We start from the raw sequence: 16,350 nt of genomic DNA, 5'->3' as shown, positions 1-16,350 counted from the left end.
AACAAACTGAAGAAAGCCTCTAAGAGGCTGTATCCGTACAACTTTGTCTAACAGATACTAGGCATAGTATGTGCAGGCACCAAGCAGGATACTTTACACATTATCACCTCTATTATCCACGAGGTAGGTACTGTTATTATTTCCATCCTATAGGTGGTGACACTGTGGCTCAGAGAGGCCAACTCTGTCAAAGAACACACAGTCATGCTAGGATCTGAAGCTAGGTCTGTGTGGTTTTGGAGACTGTTCTCTTAACCACTACTCTATGATGTCTTAACATTTTTTTTTAAGCACAAAAGGTGAAAAAACTGCTTTCAATTGCTGGCAAGGTCTTCGCAAGAACCCATTCAAATCCAAAACAACTTGTAAATGACCAAACTGCATTTCTTGAACGGCAATGTAACAGTGTACTGGGCATGCTCCATGCTTAAGAATAGGGCTCTGTCAGAAATTTCAGCCAGTCTTTCAATATGTAATGAGTATCGACGAACCATGGATCATGAGGGGTAGTAACAATAATAATGTGACATGTTCTCTACCCTCAGGGAGCTTTAAGTAGGTCAGCTATTAAGAGAGGAGGGTAAAAAAAAGGCAGCATGTGATCACAGGCCCAGGAGAGGAAAGCTCAGAGGAGGAAGAGATGGAGTCACGTGGGGTTCATGGCGGTCAGAACCAGAGCAGCTATTAGCGAGGGTGGCCAGGGACAGTCCCAGTTTATTTTGGTTGTTTTGGCTTAATTATTTATAGCATCTCTCTTCACCCTCAGGAATATGGTTGGGCTTATATGACCTCTCTAGTTAATGTGTAAGTTTCTGTTGTTTCGAGTTCACTTAATTTCTGAGACAATTTAACCTTAATTGTAAGCTTAAAGATACCGGCTATAGTTCAGCTCTACCTGCATCTGTCCAAACACAAAGCAAAATAAAATGCTGGACTTCTCTGCAGATGAAAACCTACTTAAATGTCTAACTGACACTATGTAAACTGTAACCACACTTTGAAATAATTTTTAACTGAAAAGTAACATTTCTATCAGCTGGTTCTGAAATACTCACTAAAAAAAAATTTTTTTTTAAATGTTTATTTATTTTTGAGACAGACAGAGACAGAATGAGAGTGTGTTGGGGAGAGAGAAAGGGAGGCACAGAATCCGAAGCAGGCTCCAGGCTCCGAGCTGTCAGCACAGAGCCTGACACGGGGCTTGAACTCACAAGCTGTGAGATCATCACCTGAGCTGAAGTCAGATGCTCAACTGACTGAGCCACCCAGGCGCCCCAGAAATACTCATTTTTTAATTCTTCCACACACAGCAACAAATGTGTATCTATTGCCAGGAAGATTTCAAGGGAAGTCAGTCCTAAAGATTTCTTTCAGGTTAAGTGTTACATACAAAAAAAGCCATGTTACTCAGTGACTTCTATTTTTCTCCAACCCACAGTGGGAGAAACTGCAGAACACAGCATGAAGTGGCATCCAGTGATGTGGATCTATACCTTAAGAAAGGACCCAACTAATATAAAAGGCGGTCACCATCACCAAGTCTTAGATGAAAAGTCCTTCACGGTTCATTTGCATAAAAATTACACAACTATAAGACATTTCTCAAGTATGCCTATGAAAGGCTGCTTATACACGCCCAGTTATAAGACAAGACATGAAACTGTTTTCTCAAACTGGGAAATAAATGAAAAGAGCCCTTACTACCAGTAAATATTTTAAACAGGTTTTCCTGAGGAAGACAGTGTCAAGGCCTTTGGTTTGTTTTTGATGACTATTTAATGACATGGGGAAAAGTTCCTGATATCATGGTACATGAAAAAACATAAAATCAAAAGCTAGTTATATAGTAGGATACCAATTTTGTAAAAACTGATGCCAAGATTCTAATATCACACAATCAATAATGATTTTTTTTTTTTTAATTCTACCTTTCATTATTCAAAACAGATCAGGGCAAACTCAAGTCTATTTCTATCACTGAGATAAACAACATAGGTTTCTACACTCCTCAGGAAATATGCATTTGGTCTGTGACACAAGCCTCTGTAGATGAAGGTCCTGTAAATGGCTCATGATGTCCTCAAAACAATGTTGACTTATGATCAGGAGGGCTGTATGTATACTTAGACGTAGTTCTATAAAGAACAGAGGACATCTAGAAAATGTAAAAAGCCTATGAAATTTTTTTGATTTTAAGTAGGAACTGGGAAAAAGACAAAGAATGCAAATTACAAACTGGCTTTTATTTTTAAGCAAACATGCAAAAAGTAGCCAGGTTTATATGCTGGTATAACTACACATATCCCTGGCTTTTCAAAAGTTCATGCTATGCCACTTGGCTTTTATGAAAAAAGGTGAAACGCGAAAATAGCTTTCACCATTTGTTGTGCAGTAAGTCATTATGGAGGCAGCACGCACCCTGAGCAGCGAGAGTGGCCCTGCCAGGCTTCTTCCCTGGCAACCACACTCAGCATCTCAGCATCAAGGTGCCAGAGCTATGAACTGCGTCTGTGAACATCTGTGCTTTGTCTCGATTTATTCTGTGCATCCCTTAGCAAGATGTGACCTAAGGTATCAGAGAAGCCTATGAGAGGTTATTTTTTGGATCTAGGAATGCTACAAATGTTTTCCGTGTAAATAAATAGTAATCACTTCTTTGCTTTATGCCATTTTGGCTTAAGAAAGGTTTCATAGAAATGCTCTACTTTCAGATAGCTGGAGAAACCTGTATCTGCCATGTTTCACATTCTGTTTTTCCCTTTCCCAGGCCAAATCAAACTACTGAAACAATTACAACACACCAGAAGAACATCCCTATTGATTCCAATACTTTTAATTTCTAAGTTTTAATGGAACTGTAAAACTAGCAAAAATGCATAAGTTTTGCTATAATTATGCTCTACAACTTAAATTGCAAAATGTTATTTTACCCTTGCAAATGTTATTTTACCTTTGTTATTCCCCTTTGTTAAAAATTACAAATGAACACTCCAAAGGTATATCGTAAAAAGTATCTCTTGCCTGCTCCCGGGCACCAAAACCTCCACATGCTACAATAACATTAACAGTTTCCCATGTATCCTTCTAGACATTTTCTTTTTCTTTCTTTTCTTGTTCTTCCTTCCTTCCTCCCTTCCTTTCTTCCTTCCTCTTTCTTTCTCCCTTCCTTCCTCTTCCTTCCTTCCTTTCGTTCTTTCTTTCAAGTTTTTATTTATTTTTGAGAGAGACACACACACAGAGCAGTGAGCAGGGGAGGGGCAGAGAGAGGGAGAGAGAGAGAATCCCAAGCAGGGCCTGAGCAGTAAGCATACAGCTGGACACAGGGCCTAATCCCACAAAGCATGAGATCATAACCTGAGCCAAAATCAAGAGTCTGACGCTTAACTGGCGGAGCCACCCAGGCACCTCTCCTTCTAGACATTTTCTACTTCGTTTTATATATATACACATGCACAGTTATTTTTCTTGGATCATATTGTTCAGCAACTTGTATTTTTCTTTAAACTATGTATTTTGAAATTCAGCCACCTTATTCTCTTTAACCACACCTGTTGTATTTCATTGTATGGAAAGACCATAAATAATATTAATTCCCTTGACTCATTTTGACTAGATTGGTCTAAAACACTGTCCTTTTTAAAGGCAGGGAGGAAGGGTCATACCTTGCATTTCTGCTCCAGATACTAATTAGTTTCAGCAGAGGAGTGGGAGAATACTGACTCTCAGATCCAAGCCTTCCGATCTAGGACGCAAAATGAACAGAATACAAAATAAAATCACATACAGAATTGTGGACAAAAATAACTAAAAAGCAGAACAAGTACTGAAACCACACCCAAGGATAAAGAGCCAAGGGACAGAGATTAACATTTAAAGGACAGATGAAAGAAAAAAAACAAAGGAATCCAAAATATCTACACAGGGAAGATGGCAAAGGCAGTGCAAGGAAGGGCTAGACACTTGAAAGGAATGACGTCCTTTAGGTTTCATTTGGGTAGAAATAACAGAGCTCAAGCAGCTAGAAATCTTTCCTAAAATCAAGTCTCCTCTATAGTCTTTTTAGTTACAGTTATACCAGGTATCGTCACAAAGTGGTTACAAACAAGGAAATGTGTAACAAAATTACTTGTGCATTTTCTCTTGTATTTGTCAAAATCCAAAGGCACATCACTGAGGTGATACAACAGTTATATTCCATTTGCTTGAGAGACACGTCATATTCAAATTAACCTTAAGTATAAATGTCATGGGATTAAGAAACCAGCTCTTGAGCTTTAGGTGGCAGTGGAGGCAAAGAAAAGTGCTCTGAAGCTCCAGAAACAAAGGAAGACTTAGTGTAAAAGAAAAGACCAGGAAAGGCATTCATGTCTGGGTGTAGACTAAGCTGGTTAAAGTAAAAACAAGGGAAGAAGCAGAAGATATCCAGGCAGAATGTAATACTCATGTTTACCTGGGGCCAAACCGCACCATGAAATACAGCATCAATTTCTTCTGTTCTGAATTGGTAAGACTCCCAATCCAAAAAGATGTCAGTTACCATTTTGATTCCAAGACGTCTTAAATTTTTCAGCGGGTTAATAAACCTGAGCTGTATCTGTAAAAGAAAGATCTTCTCTTAAAAAACAAAAAACAAAAAACAAAAAAAAACGTATTTCAGGGCACCTGTGTGGCTCAGTTGATTAAGCGTCCGACTTCGGCTCAGGTCATGATCTCCTGGTTCGTTTTTTCGAGCCCTGCATCGGGCTCTGTGCTGACATCTCAAAATCTGGAGCCCACTTCAGATTCTGTGTCTCCATCTCTCTGTCCCTCTCCCACTCGTAATCTGTCTCTCTCTCAAAAATAAATAAACATTAAAAAAATTAAAAAAAACAAAACAAAACAATTTCCTTTTTATCCTTGATTCCTCAGGGAAGCACTCTTGCTCAGATGGCTACGAATCAAACTGGAAATCCTGTTAGTAAGTCTATTGACTGTGGCTCTGATTCATATGGAAATGTCAACTGAGTATATCATATTGCTTTTTTCATTGAACAAGATGGGTAAACAGAGACTTAAAGTCAAATGGTGAGGTGTGCTCCATTATCACTGCCTAGTAAAATCACGTTAAAGTGTCCTTAAGGGGAAAAAAAAAAATCACAAATGGAACAGCTGCTTTGTGTCCTGCATTGTTTTATTTCTTTATCCCAGTAATTGTCTCAAATAAAATCCTGATTTCTTCCTATGAACAGAACATTCTAAACAAAAGTTTTTTTGCCATCACAATGTCTTAGATTAAGGGGAAAAATAAATCTTTGTTTCAAATGAAAGTCACTTTCTTTTTTTGTTTTCATAACTTATTTTTTTTACTTTTTCTGAAACTAGGAGTTTTCAATTATTCTTGTTAAAAAATTAGTCTAGGGAACTAAAGAATGTATGGTCTATATAGTGGAATACTTCATACAGTATAAGAGAATAAGGTGATTAAATTGAGGCATGGGATGATCTGAAAATATACAGTTCAAAGAAAAATATGGGAAAAAAATCAAAATTTGTCTTTAGAGGCACAGAGGCTAGAGTGGGTGGATGTTTGAATTAAGAGCAAACTTCTTTCATAACAGATACTGCTACTCCTAGCGGCATCTCCTTCCTGATGAGTTACAAAATCACAATTATGTGGCCAGTTTGTTCAGGTTCAGAGTAGAATAATTTATTGAGACCCCACCAATGAGTCCAATGGCATGACAGCCATAGTTCTGACCTCAGCTTAAAATCTCACTAAAGGAAAACATATTAAATTATGTGACAGACTGAAAACGCTGAAGACAGCCAATAGGGGAGGAATTACAAATTTGAAAAGGGAAATAAATGCTTCATGTGAGAGGCAGAATTTCTAGTGGATCTTAAAGGATGAAGAGGATTTAGGCCAAGCAGAGAGATAAAAGCCTAGAAAGTTTTCTCCCAAGCACGGAATGTTATTAAAAATCAAACAAATGGGGTAAGGTGCAACCCCTAACTGTTTTTCCATTTCATTAACATACTGTGAGCCCTGGATATATAGTGGCAACTTATTTTTACAAGGGACCTTTATTATCTATGTCGAAATCTAAAAACCACCCTGAAAAAAATTTTTAATATAATTTACTGTCAAATGGGCTTACATACAACACCCAGTGCTCATCCCAACAAGTGCCCTCCTCAATGCCCATCACTCATTTTCCCCTCTCCCCAACCTTCCATCAACCCTCAGTTTGTTCTCTGTATTTAAGAGTCTCTTATGGTTTGCTTCCCTCCCTCTCTGTAACTATTTTTTTCCCCTTCCCTTCCTCCATGGTCTTCTGTTAAGTTTCTCAAGATCTACATATGAGTGAAAACATATGATACCTGTCTTTCTCTGACTTATTTCACTTAGCATAATACGTTCCAGTTCCATCCACGTTGCTGCAAATGGCATGATTTCATTCTTTCTCATTGCCAAGTAGTATTCCATTGTATGTATAAACCACATCCTCTTTATCCATTCTCAATTGATAGGCATTTAGGCTCTTTCCATGATTTGGCTACTGTTGAAAGTGCTGCTATAAACATTGGGTACAAATGCCCCTATGCATCAGCACTCCTGTATCCCTTGGGTAAATTCCTAGCAGTGGTATTGCTGGGTCATAGGGTAGATCTATTTTTAATTTTTTGAGGAACCTCCACACTGTTTTCCAGAGTGGCTGCACCAGTTTGCATTCCCACCAACAGTGCGAGAGGGTTCCCGTTTCTCCACATCCTTGCCAGTGTCTAGTTTCCTGATTTGCTCATTTTAGCCACTCTGACTAGTGTGAGGAAAACCACTCTGAAATTTGTGAAGACAACACAATACCCTAATATAATGAATTTCATCAAGCTTTATGGCCATGATATTATGAAGAAAAGTAATGGGGGGGTTACTTGTGATGAAAATTGGATATTCTGATCAAAAGAAGTATTTGAATCTAAAACAACACATTTTAAATTCAAGTGAATGGGAGCAACAATGTCATTACTTCACCATGCAAATTGGAGGAATCATCATATTTCACATACCCCCAGGTTTCTACCATCTACTTGTGGCTAATTATCTCTTTATACAAATTACAACGACAGGAAATAACAGGCAAGCACAAGGTGATACAGTTACAGGTCATTCTGCTTTGCTTCAGTTCTGCGGGCAATATTTTCAATATGAGGTCTATCATGTTTGCTAAAAGATAAAAACTATTACCTACATTTGAAACAATATGGTATCATGATCCCCTGGAGAAAATAAGAAACTAACCTTAGCAAATATGATGTCAAATCAGACACCGCCACCTTTTCCCTCTTCCCACCAGGCACCCTCCACATCGGGTAGGATCTACACATTCCACTCACTTGGTTTCTACAGTGTCAGCTTCCCAATTTACTCAATAATTTAGTAAACTTGAGAAAAGCCCTAAAAGCGAGCAATTGTAGACTTTTGCTCCGAGAGGAACAGTCAATATGACTGAGTTCATGTACATTTAAAAGTTACTACAGTGTTCAAATATTCCAAAATAAATCAAACCACAACAACCCTCATGATATATACTTCAGTGTCAGTCAATGTTTTAAAGGAGCTAAAAGACACACACACACACACAAATAAAATTAAAAATAAAAATAAATAAATGTGTAACTTAGTTCAAATACACAAATGTAGAAGTTTAACTCACTTAAGCAGTATTACTGTGTAATAATTCATTACAGCACTTCAAGGAATTCTTTGAACTTGTCCAAGAACCTTAAAAAAAAAAGCTCCAATAGCACCTCACTAACTAATGATCTATGAAATTGCATATTTGGTCTTTGGAGTTACTAACTGTTGACTCAAGAGTAAGGCTGCATTACTGAATAACTGCTTCTAAGTTAACCAAGAAGTCAGACAACTTATACAGAGTTTATAAAACCTCTAACCTTTCACGATTTAATATATCCATGTGTAGACAAAGTCACTATCACTCACTATAAGGCACAAATGAAAATTCACACAGAAGTCTTCATATGGCTCTGATGCTCTCAAATAACACAGAGAAAGAATTTTTCCAAGACCTCTTTTCAGCTTTCACTGTTGCCCTCCCACCCCCCCCCCCCAAGCCTCTTTTCCACAAAGCAATCAAAGTGAGATTTTAAAAACATCAAACAGACCTCATCACTCCCTGGCTTCAAACCTCTTCGAGGTTTCCCAATACAGTTAGGAGTAAATCCAGCTCACAGCCCAAGAGGCCCTACCTAGCTCTCAACGCTACCTTACACGAGTCCTGTCGCTCCTGTGCCCTTGTGTCTCTTAGAATGTGCCAAGGCTGTTCTACCTCAGGGACTACCGGTCATTTTATCTGCCTGAAATGTTCTTCCCACAGCTGGGGAGACACGAGTTCAAATTATCACCTCCTTAGAGAAGACACTGACCACCTTAATAAAAGCAGCACCATCCACTCCCTGTTTGTCACTTCCTATCACATCCCCTCATTTTATTTAAAAATTTTCACATCTTCATGTCCCTCAACATGCTCATGTTTTCCTCTACTTTTGTGAATATATGGAGTGTATTCCTTTCTAACAGCTATTTTAAATTTTTGGCTATTTCTATCATCTGTACCATTGCTCGTGCTGCTTCTATTGACTGTTTTTTTCCTTATTATGAATAAAATTTTCTTACTTCTTGGCATGCCTGGTAAAACTTGACTGGATGTCAGACACTGTGAATTTTATTTTCATTTAAATCATTTGAAAACTTTTGCATTTTATTCTCAGAAGCAGTTAATGTACTTGGGAAGTTGGATCTTTGTGAGCTTTGGTAGGTGTTGCCAGGGCAGCCTTTATTCCAGAGTTAATCTGGTTCCAACACCGAGGCAAGGCCCTGCCTAGGACTCTTCCTGGTGCCTCGGGTATTATGAGCTTTCTGCCCTGGCTATTGGGAACTTGAGCTGCTCCTAACCTTGTGTTAGTTGGAGGTCTGTTCTCTGCCTGCTTGCAGTTTTTCTGCATCTGTTCAAGATGGATCAACAAGGACTAGGTTTGGCCTTCCTTCTCAAGCAACTAAAAAACTGAACATATGAAACATTCATATGAACATATGAAATGATGATTTTTCAGATACTAGACAGCAGGCAGTAAAGGACAGTAAGCCCTGGGACAGGGGGGCAACAGAGGAAGTGAGTCCTACACATTCCCCGGTTTCCTGCTTGGAGTTCCAGGATTTAGTGTGAGAAGGCAGAGCCCAGGCACGGCAGCAAGAATTTGCAGGCAGAGTGCTGGGGAGGAGAGAGCTCCACAGAGAATGACTCACAGATCTGCAGAGGGTCTCATTTATTTCCCTCTGGGGACTCCCCACCAACCGACATTATTATAATTATTTATTTATTCTCTTTCTCCCCATGACACTGAGTCCTTACCTGTCTCATTCCCCACCTAGAATGATGTCTGATAGATAGCAGGTAGGTGTGAAATAAGTATTTATTGAATAAATGAATGGACAGGAAGTTTTGTTTGCTTTGTTCACTGTTCCATCTCCAGTGCTCAGAATGGTGCCTGTCACCCAAAAGGGGCTCAATTAATATTTGTGGCAGGAATGAATGAAAGAGTAAAGAAAACAAAATGATGCCTAACAAAATATAAGGTGTGTTCTAAATCCCTGGAGCTCGGCAATTGAGAATTTCATTACTAAAGCAGATTTGTATCCACACATAGCCCAAAAAACAGCGTCAAATTTTGGTTGTCAATTTTCAGTGATCATGACCATATCTGAGAGACAGTTCACCATGCATATCCATAAATCAAATGAATGAAACAGATTTTTAACCCAGTTAAAACTGTGCCTGTTTACCATTAATGGAGAATCAACAGAAATGGGAATCTAGATCTGCACTTCAAGTCTCATTTTCTCTAAGAAGCCTTCAGTCCATAAAGACATAGGTTTCTCTCGACTTCCCAGAGAGTATACTTATGCCCGTATACTTGTTTCAACAGAACATAAATATATTGTCTTTAATACAATTCAGAAAATATTTACTGCCTTGTGAAGCCTCTGGCATTGAGCTAGCCGCCTGGTCTTGCTGCTGATCTTTATTCAAAACATTGTACTCCTAGTAGGCAAGCATTTACTTATAAAAGACCTCTCGGCAATTCTTACCTCAAAATAACAAGGATGATGCTAACAGTATTCTGTTCATTCTCCAACTACTCTGGACAAATGAGAGTTGGAAGATGTCCTATACCTCTAGGCTCTTGAAATTAAAATGTGAGAAACATCAGCTCAACTATCCCTGACTTTAGTTTTTCAGATGTATATAGAACTAATTCACACTCTGTTTTTAAACCTCTTTTTAAAATATACAAGTGACATACAGCTGACCCTTGAATAATGCAAGGGTTAGGGGTGTTGATCCCTTGCGCAGTCACAAGTCTATGTGTAACTCCCCCAAAACTTTACTAATAGCTTACTGTTGATTGAAAGCCTTACCAATACCATGAATAGTCAATTAACATATACTTTGTATATGTATTATACTTTGTAATTCTGTATTATTACTTTATAATAAAGTCAGCTAGAGAAAAGGTTATTAAGAAGATCATTAGGTACGTTTACAGTACTGCACTGTATTTATCAGAAAAAAAAAATCCCATTTGCAAGTGGACCCACATAGTTCAAACCCACATAATTCACCCAGGAAGAAAAACATCTACAGTGAACCTCACCTTTTCTCGTTGGTCAAGGATGTGTGAGACTGTTGCTGTCATGCACAACAGTATCTGCAAAATCTTTGGTAAGTAGGCACTGATCAGATGACTAATGTTCTTCAATACTATTTCAAGGCTATTTAAGATACCATGCTGACGACCTAAAGGAAGAACTTTAGACAAATCCAAATCTTCTACTGACTGAATGACTGCAGAATGGCATTTTCCTAGTGCAAGAGATATCAAGTAAAAGGAAATGTTAGTTACTCTCCAATTACAGCTTCATTTCAATTTCCCTCAATGATACAGTATGATCATGTAGATGATAATGTACTTTCCTAACATATTTTCTCCTGATTCTCTTACCAAATATTCAATGAGCTAGGCATGGCAGATTTTAGTATTATCACTTTATAGATGAGGAAACTCAGAATAAAAGAGAGAGAAACTTGTGCCAGAACTAAGTCTCTAAGCCCACTTCTCATCCTACTTAGACTATTCCTCAAAACCCGAGTTACAATGTCTTCATTCCCCCTCGCAATTTTCCATACACTTTCCTCACTCTCAGCTTTCACTGTCTATGTTGATTTGAGCAGTTTCACAGAAAATGTCCCACTAATTAGAAGTTTCTTAAATGCCAAGAATCCAATGTTTCCTCTTGTAGTCCTTAGTGAATAAATAAAACAAAATTCTTTATAAACAGGCACCAAAATTGATTTCATAATTTACTTAAAAGACTTGAATTGTTACCGCTTGAGCTTTATACTTCAAACCAACTGGCATGAAATCACAGGCTTGCTAATTCATACACCTAAATGGTACACCTGTAAGAGTACCATTTATAGCTACCCTCTTACAATGGAGGCTGTTTCACTGAACAAAAGCCTTTCTATTCTTTTGCAGGGCAATATACGGAATGAAAACATTTTAACAGCTGAATCCATTATCATAGAAAAATACAGAATTTAATGTAACACACTACCCTATAAATAAATATCTATGTTTGCCTAAAGCAAAGCAATTAGGGGACTACAGCAGAGGTTCTGCAGTCAGAAAGAGCTATCATTTTCTCCCTCCCTCCCCCTTCCTTCCTTCCTCCCTCCCTTTCTTTCTTTCTCTCTCTCTCTCCTATTTTTGGGGCACCTGAGTGGTTCAGTGGTTGAGCTTCCAACTCTTGATTTCAGCTTAGGTCATGCACCTCACAGTTGGTGAGATCGAGCCCCAATGCTAGGCTCTGTGCTGTTACCTTGGAGCCTGCTTGGGATTCTCTCTCTCTCCCTCTCTCTGCCCCTACCCAGCTTGGATGCTTGCTCTCTCTCAAAATAAATAAACTTAAAAAAAAAAAACAGAAACAAAAACAAAACTACCATTTTCTGAGTGGCTATAAGCAAAATACTACACTCTCTAAGTCTCAGTTTCCTCATTTGTAAAATGGGACCAGTCAAGTAATGATACTATTTTAAGGATCAACTGAGTTGTATGTAAAGGGATCTGCCATAATGTCTGGCATGGAGTATGCACTCAACAATGTTAGCTATTATTATTATTAATAATTACTAACATTGCACACCAAAGAACAGACCACACAGCATTTCAACTCATTTTTATATACTTATTACATTCACTGCACTTAGACGGTGAGGTTGAGAGCAGAGATTATCGAAAAGTGTCCAGGGTACAGGAGGTATTCAATTAATCACTACTCAATAGATGAATGACTTAGTGAATGACTAAATACCAAGACAACTGAAATTAATTCATCAGCATGCTCTAAGTTTCTAAGGAGAAACATATTCATTGTGTATGCGTAAGTACCATTTTTCAAATGGCCTAAATGCACAACAATCAAAATACATTATCTCCTTCCTTCCTTCCTTCCTTCCTTCCTTCCTTCCTTCCTTCCTTCCTTCCTTCCTTTAATTTAAAGATCTTATTTTTTCTAAGTAATCTCTACACCCAACGTGGGGTTTGAACTTACAACCCTGAGATCAAGAGTCACATGCTCCACCGACCGTGCCAGCCAGGCTCCCCCTGAAAAATACACATTTTCTAATCAGGGGCTTACTGACATATGGATGCTGACGACCCTCAGGATCAGTGTGAGCTTTGCTTAATTCAATCAAAATTTCAAATGAATTCCATTTCAGCCAAAAGTCCACCATCAAGATTGGGAGGAACAGTCCCATGAGAAAGATGTCCAAGAGCACAGGAGACTTAGCCTGAGACATCAGAAATCTACAGGAGACAACACACATTCAGAGTAGCAGGGAGTTGAGAGCTACCATTCTTGAAGTGCTTCACAGGTTCAAATAGCAGATCCAAGAATGTCTCGATCTCCTCCGGTTTGGTCCCAGCAAGGAATCTCAGAACAATGGACATGCGGGTCCCTGAGGCAGATTTCCCCTGAGTTTTACTCCCAGTCTTATTTTTCATTCGGCCATACAAAATCCTAAAAAGTTAATTAAGAGAACATTATTTTCTTTGCACATTAATCCTGAAACATAATTCTAGTCATTTTGTTTTCCTAAAAGCCAAGAACAGCAAGTCAACGGACTTAAAAGGATATATTATAAAATAAGGAAAGATGAAAACAGAAATTAGTTATTTAACATATAAAATTTAGAAGAACAACAACAAAAAACAAGGCTGAAGGAAGCAGGAGGAAGGAAATAATAAAGATAAAAGGCCAAAGGGTAGTTCTTTATACGAAGAAAAAAGCAGTAAAATAGGCAAGCCAAAGGTATATCTAATCAAGGAAAAATGAAAACAATAATATATAGATTAAAAGGAAATAAGTGAATTCAACTCTAAGTAAAATAAGGAAACTGGCAAGATTTCAATTAAATGGGGAATTTCCTGGGCAAGAAAAAGCCAAAACACATAAGTAAGTGAAAGGAACTTAAGAAAACCTGAACAGAACAGTAATCATGAGTAAACATGGAACCTATACAGTTTTTCAGATGAATTTTTTAAACTATCAAAGAAAACTAATTGCTATGCTATAAAGTTTCATAGCTGAGAGAAAGAAGGAACAGTCCTTTTTCACTTATGAAGGTGGTGTAACTAAGATATTGAGTTGGGCTAGGAACAAAAATAAAATTATATACCACTCTTGCTTATAAACATAAAACCCATTTCTTTTTAAAAAAAATTTTAGTGTTTATTTTTGAGAGAGAGAGAGAGAGAGAGAGAGAGAACACATGTGCACACGCACAAGTGAGGGAGGGGCAGAGAGAGCAAGAGACACAGAATCCGAAGCAGGCTCTAGGCTCTGAGCTGTTAGCACATAGCCTGATGAGGGGCTCAAACTCACAAGCTTGTGATATCATGACCTGAGCAGAAGTCGAATGTTCAACCGACTGAGCCACCCAGGAGCCTCATAATACTCATTTCTAATTACAGTATCCAGTAATGCATTAAAACAATATTAAAGCTAAATAAGAAGTATCCCAGAAATGCAAGACAGAATCACTAGCAAAACCTATTAGATTGGGGTGCTTTATACTCTTAAACATTTTTGAGGTCCCCAAAGAGCTTTTGTATGAGTTTTATCTATTGATATTTATCATAGTAGAAATTAAAATGGGTTACCATCAATAATATTTTTGATAAAAAATAATTTTATTTTCCAAATCTCTCCCCACCAAAACTTAGTGAGTCTAGACTTACTTATGTTTTTTTACTTATTTTCAATTTCTTTACTATCTTGCTTATTAGAAGATAACTGGATTTTCCTATCCGTTTCTGCATTCAATCAATTGCAATGTATTGTAGTTGAAGAAAATCCAGACTTTAAACAGATATGCAGGTGGGGAAAGGAAACATATTTTGTAAACTTTCAGATTATTCTTTTGTGATAACTGTGGATATTGCACTTTGATACTACACCAAACTTCAACAAGTGGTACTTTCCATTTTTTCTATTTTTTTAATTTTCTTTTTAATGTTTATTTATTCTTTGAGAGAGAGAGAGGGAGAGAGAGAGGAAGAGAGAGAGAGAGAATGAGCAGGGGAGGGGCAGAGAGAGGGAGGCACAGAATCCGAAGCAGGCTCCAGGCTCTGAGCTGTCAGCACAGAGCCTGATGCGGGGCTCAAACTCACAAACCGTAAGATCATGACCCAAGCTGAAGTCGGACACTTAACCAACTGAGCCACCCAGGCGCCCCAACAAGTGGTAGTTTCTTTTTTTTTTTTAAATTTTTTTTTTCAACGTTTATTTTTATTTTTGGGACAGAGAGACAGAGCATGAACGGGGGAGGGGCAGAGAGAGAGGGAGACACAGAATCGGAAACAGGCTCCAGGCTCTGAGCCATCAGCCCAGAGCCCGACGCGGGGCTCGAACTCCCGGACCGTGAGATCGTGACCTGGCTGAAGTCGGACGCTTAACCGACTGCGCCACCCAGGCGCCCCGCAAGTGGTAGTTTCTTAAAGGCTAGTTGCATGTGCAATCTGAAACATATTCATAAACTCTGTGATCTGTTACCTTAATCTCCATCTGTCTATCTTGCACTTTGAATGGATCTTTACCCACCAGTGATTCTGTAACACGCATCGGTAATTTGGAAAATAGGCCATTCGATGAGACAACCAGTATTCAGCAGAAGTGCTTTATGCACATTTCCTACTTTGTCATACAAGACAATAAAAAGACGAGTACTCAAGGTTTAAGATTCACCAAGAACATTAATGAAACCAGGATTTTTTTTTTTTTTTTTTTAACTCCAGGTGTGTGGTAATGAAGAATGACTGGTACAGTTTGGAGGCACTGTCCTGATTAGTCGTGGGGCACCAGAAGTTGCTTCTGCCTCGTCAGCACAAATATCGGCATGCTGGGAAAAAGTAATGTCTTAGTAGTACTATGAAAAAAGTCTTAACCTCACAGACCGCCTGAGAGCATCTCAGCGACAGCCCCTGCCAAGAAGGGGCAGACTACACTTCAAGAAGGGCTGCTCTAGCAGCATTACTGTTAAACACGGCAGCAAGACAAGGATAACCACAACTACTACCACCACAGTTCATTCTTCTACTCTGTGTAGGTGATATATAAATTTAAAAAACAGAAAAAATAAGGCTTGTTTGTTTTTACCATAAAAGACGAAATTAATTTGACTAACATTTACTACAGGCCATGGAGTACCTTCTGTCAGGGGAGACAAGTGTTAAGAAAGAGGATATGCCAGACAATTATGAGGAAAAATAAAGCGAGGCAGGGGACTAAAGGGTGGTTAGAGGAAGGTGCAATTTTACACAAAGTGGTCGAAGAAGGCATCCTGACAACATGACATCGGAGAGAAGACTGAGTGAAGAAGAAGAGCTAGCCAACTTGTGTTGTGAGCACAGAGATGAGCAGGTCCACAGACTTGGAAGTGGGCTCTGAGGGGGGCAGTGAATGGAAACCATGTGGCTGGGCAGGCAGGCTGCAGGGAGGTCATACCAGGCCCTCGAAGGAGGAGTGAGGACCTTCTACTTTATTTCGAGTAAAATGGAACCTTAAAGAGTTTTTTTTAAACAGCAGACTAATAATTTAATGACTGTTATTAACGATTACTTTTTCCACCAAGAAAATCCAATGAAAACTATTAAAACAAATATAACAAAGGTCTGTACTGTGGGTCGTTACATTATCAACACCAAAAATCAATAGCTTTTATA

At 38.5% G+C, this 16,350-nt stretch overlaps 1 protein-coding gene across 2 annotated transcripts in view; it reads right to left on the bottom strand.

Moving 5' to 3' along the window:
- Window positions 1-16,350, bottom strand: part of UTP20 (UTP20 small subunit processome component) — a 109,842-nt gene that overhangs the window by 43,448 nt on the left and 50,044 nt on the right. For both annotated transcript variants that reach the window (XM_030323493.2, XM_030323492.2), the window contains exons 26-29: window positions 12,981-13,147; window positions 10,717-10,925; window positions 4,451-4,594; window positions 3,663-3,742 (exon numbers count right to left, since the gene is read on the bottom strand). In XM_030323493.2, coding sequence (XP_030179353.1) covers window positions 3,663-3,742; window positions 4,451-4,594; window positions 10,717-10,925; window positions 12,981-13,147 — 600 coding nt within the window. The remainder of the gene's footprint in view (window positions 1-3,662; window positions 3,743-4,450; window positions 4,595-10,716; window positions 10,926-12,980; window positions 13,148-16,350) is intronic.

The sequence above is a fragment of the Lynx canadensis genome, chromosome B4, assembly GCF_007474595.2.
Source record: "Lynx canadensis isolate LIC74 chromosome B4, mLynCan4.pri.v2, whole genome shotgun sequence".
In the NCBI taxonomy this organism is placed as follows: domain Eukaryota; kingdom Metazoa; phylum Chordata; class Mammalia; order Carnivora; family Felidae; genus Lynx; species Lynx canadensis.
The sequence above is the reverse complement of the archived record's forward strand: the minus strand, read 5'-3'. Positions and strand labels throughout refer to the sequence as shown.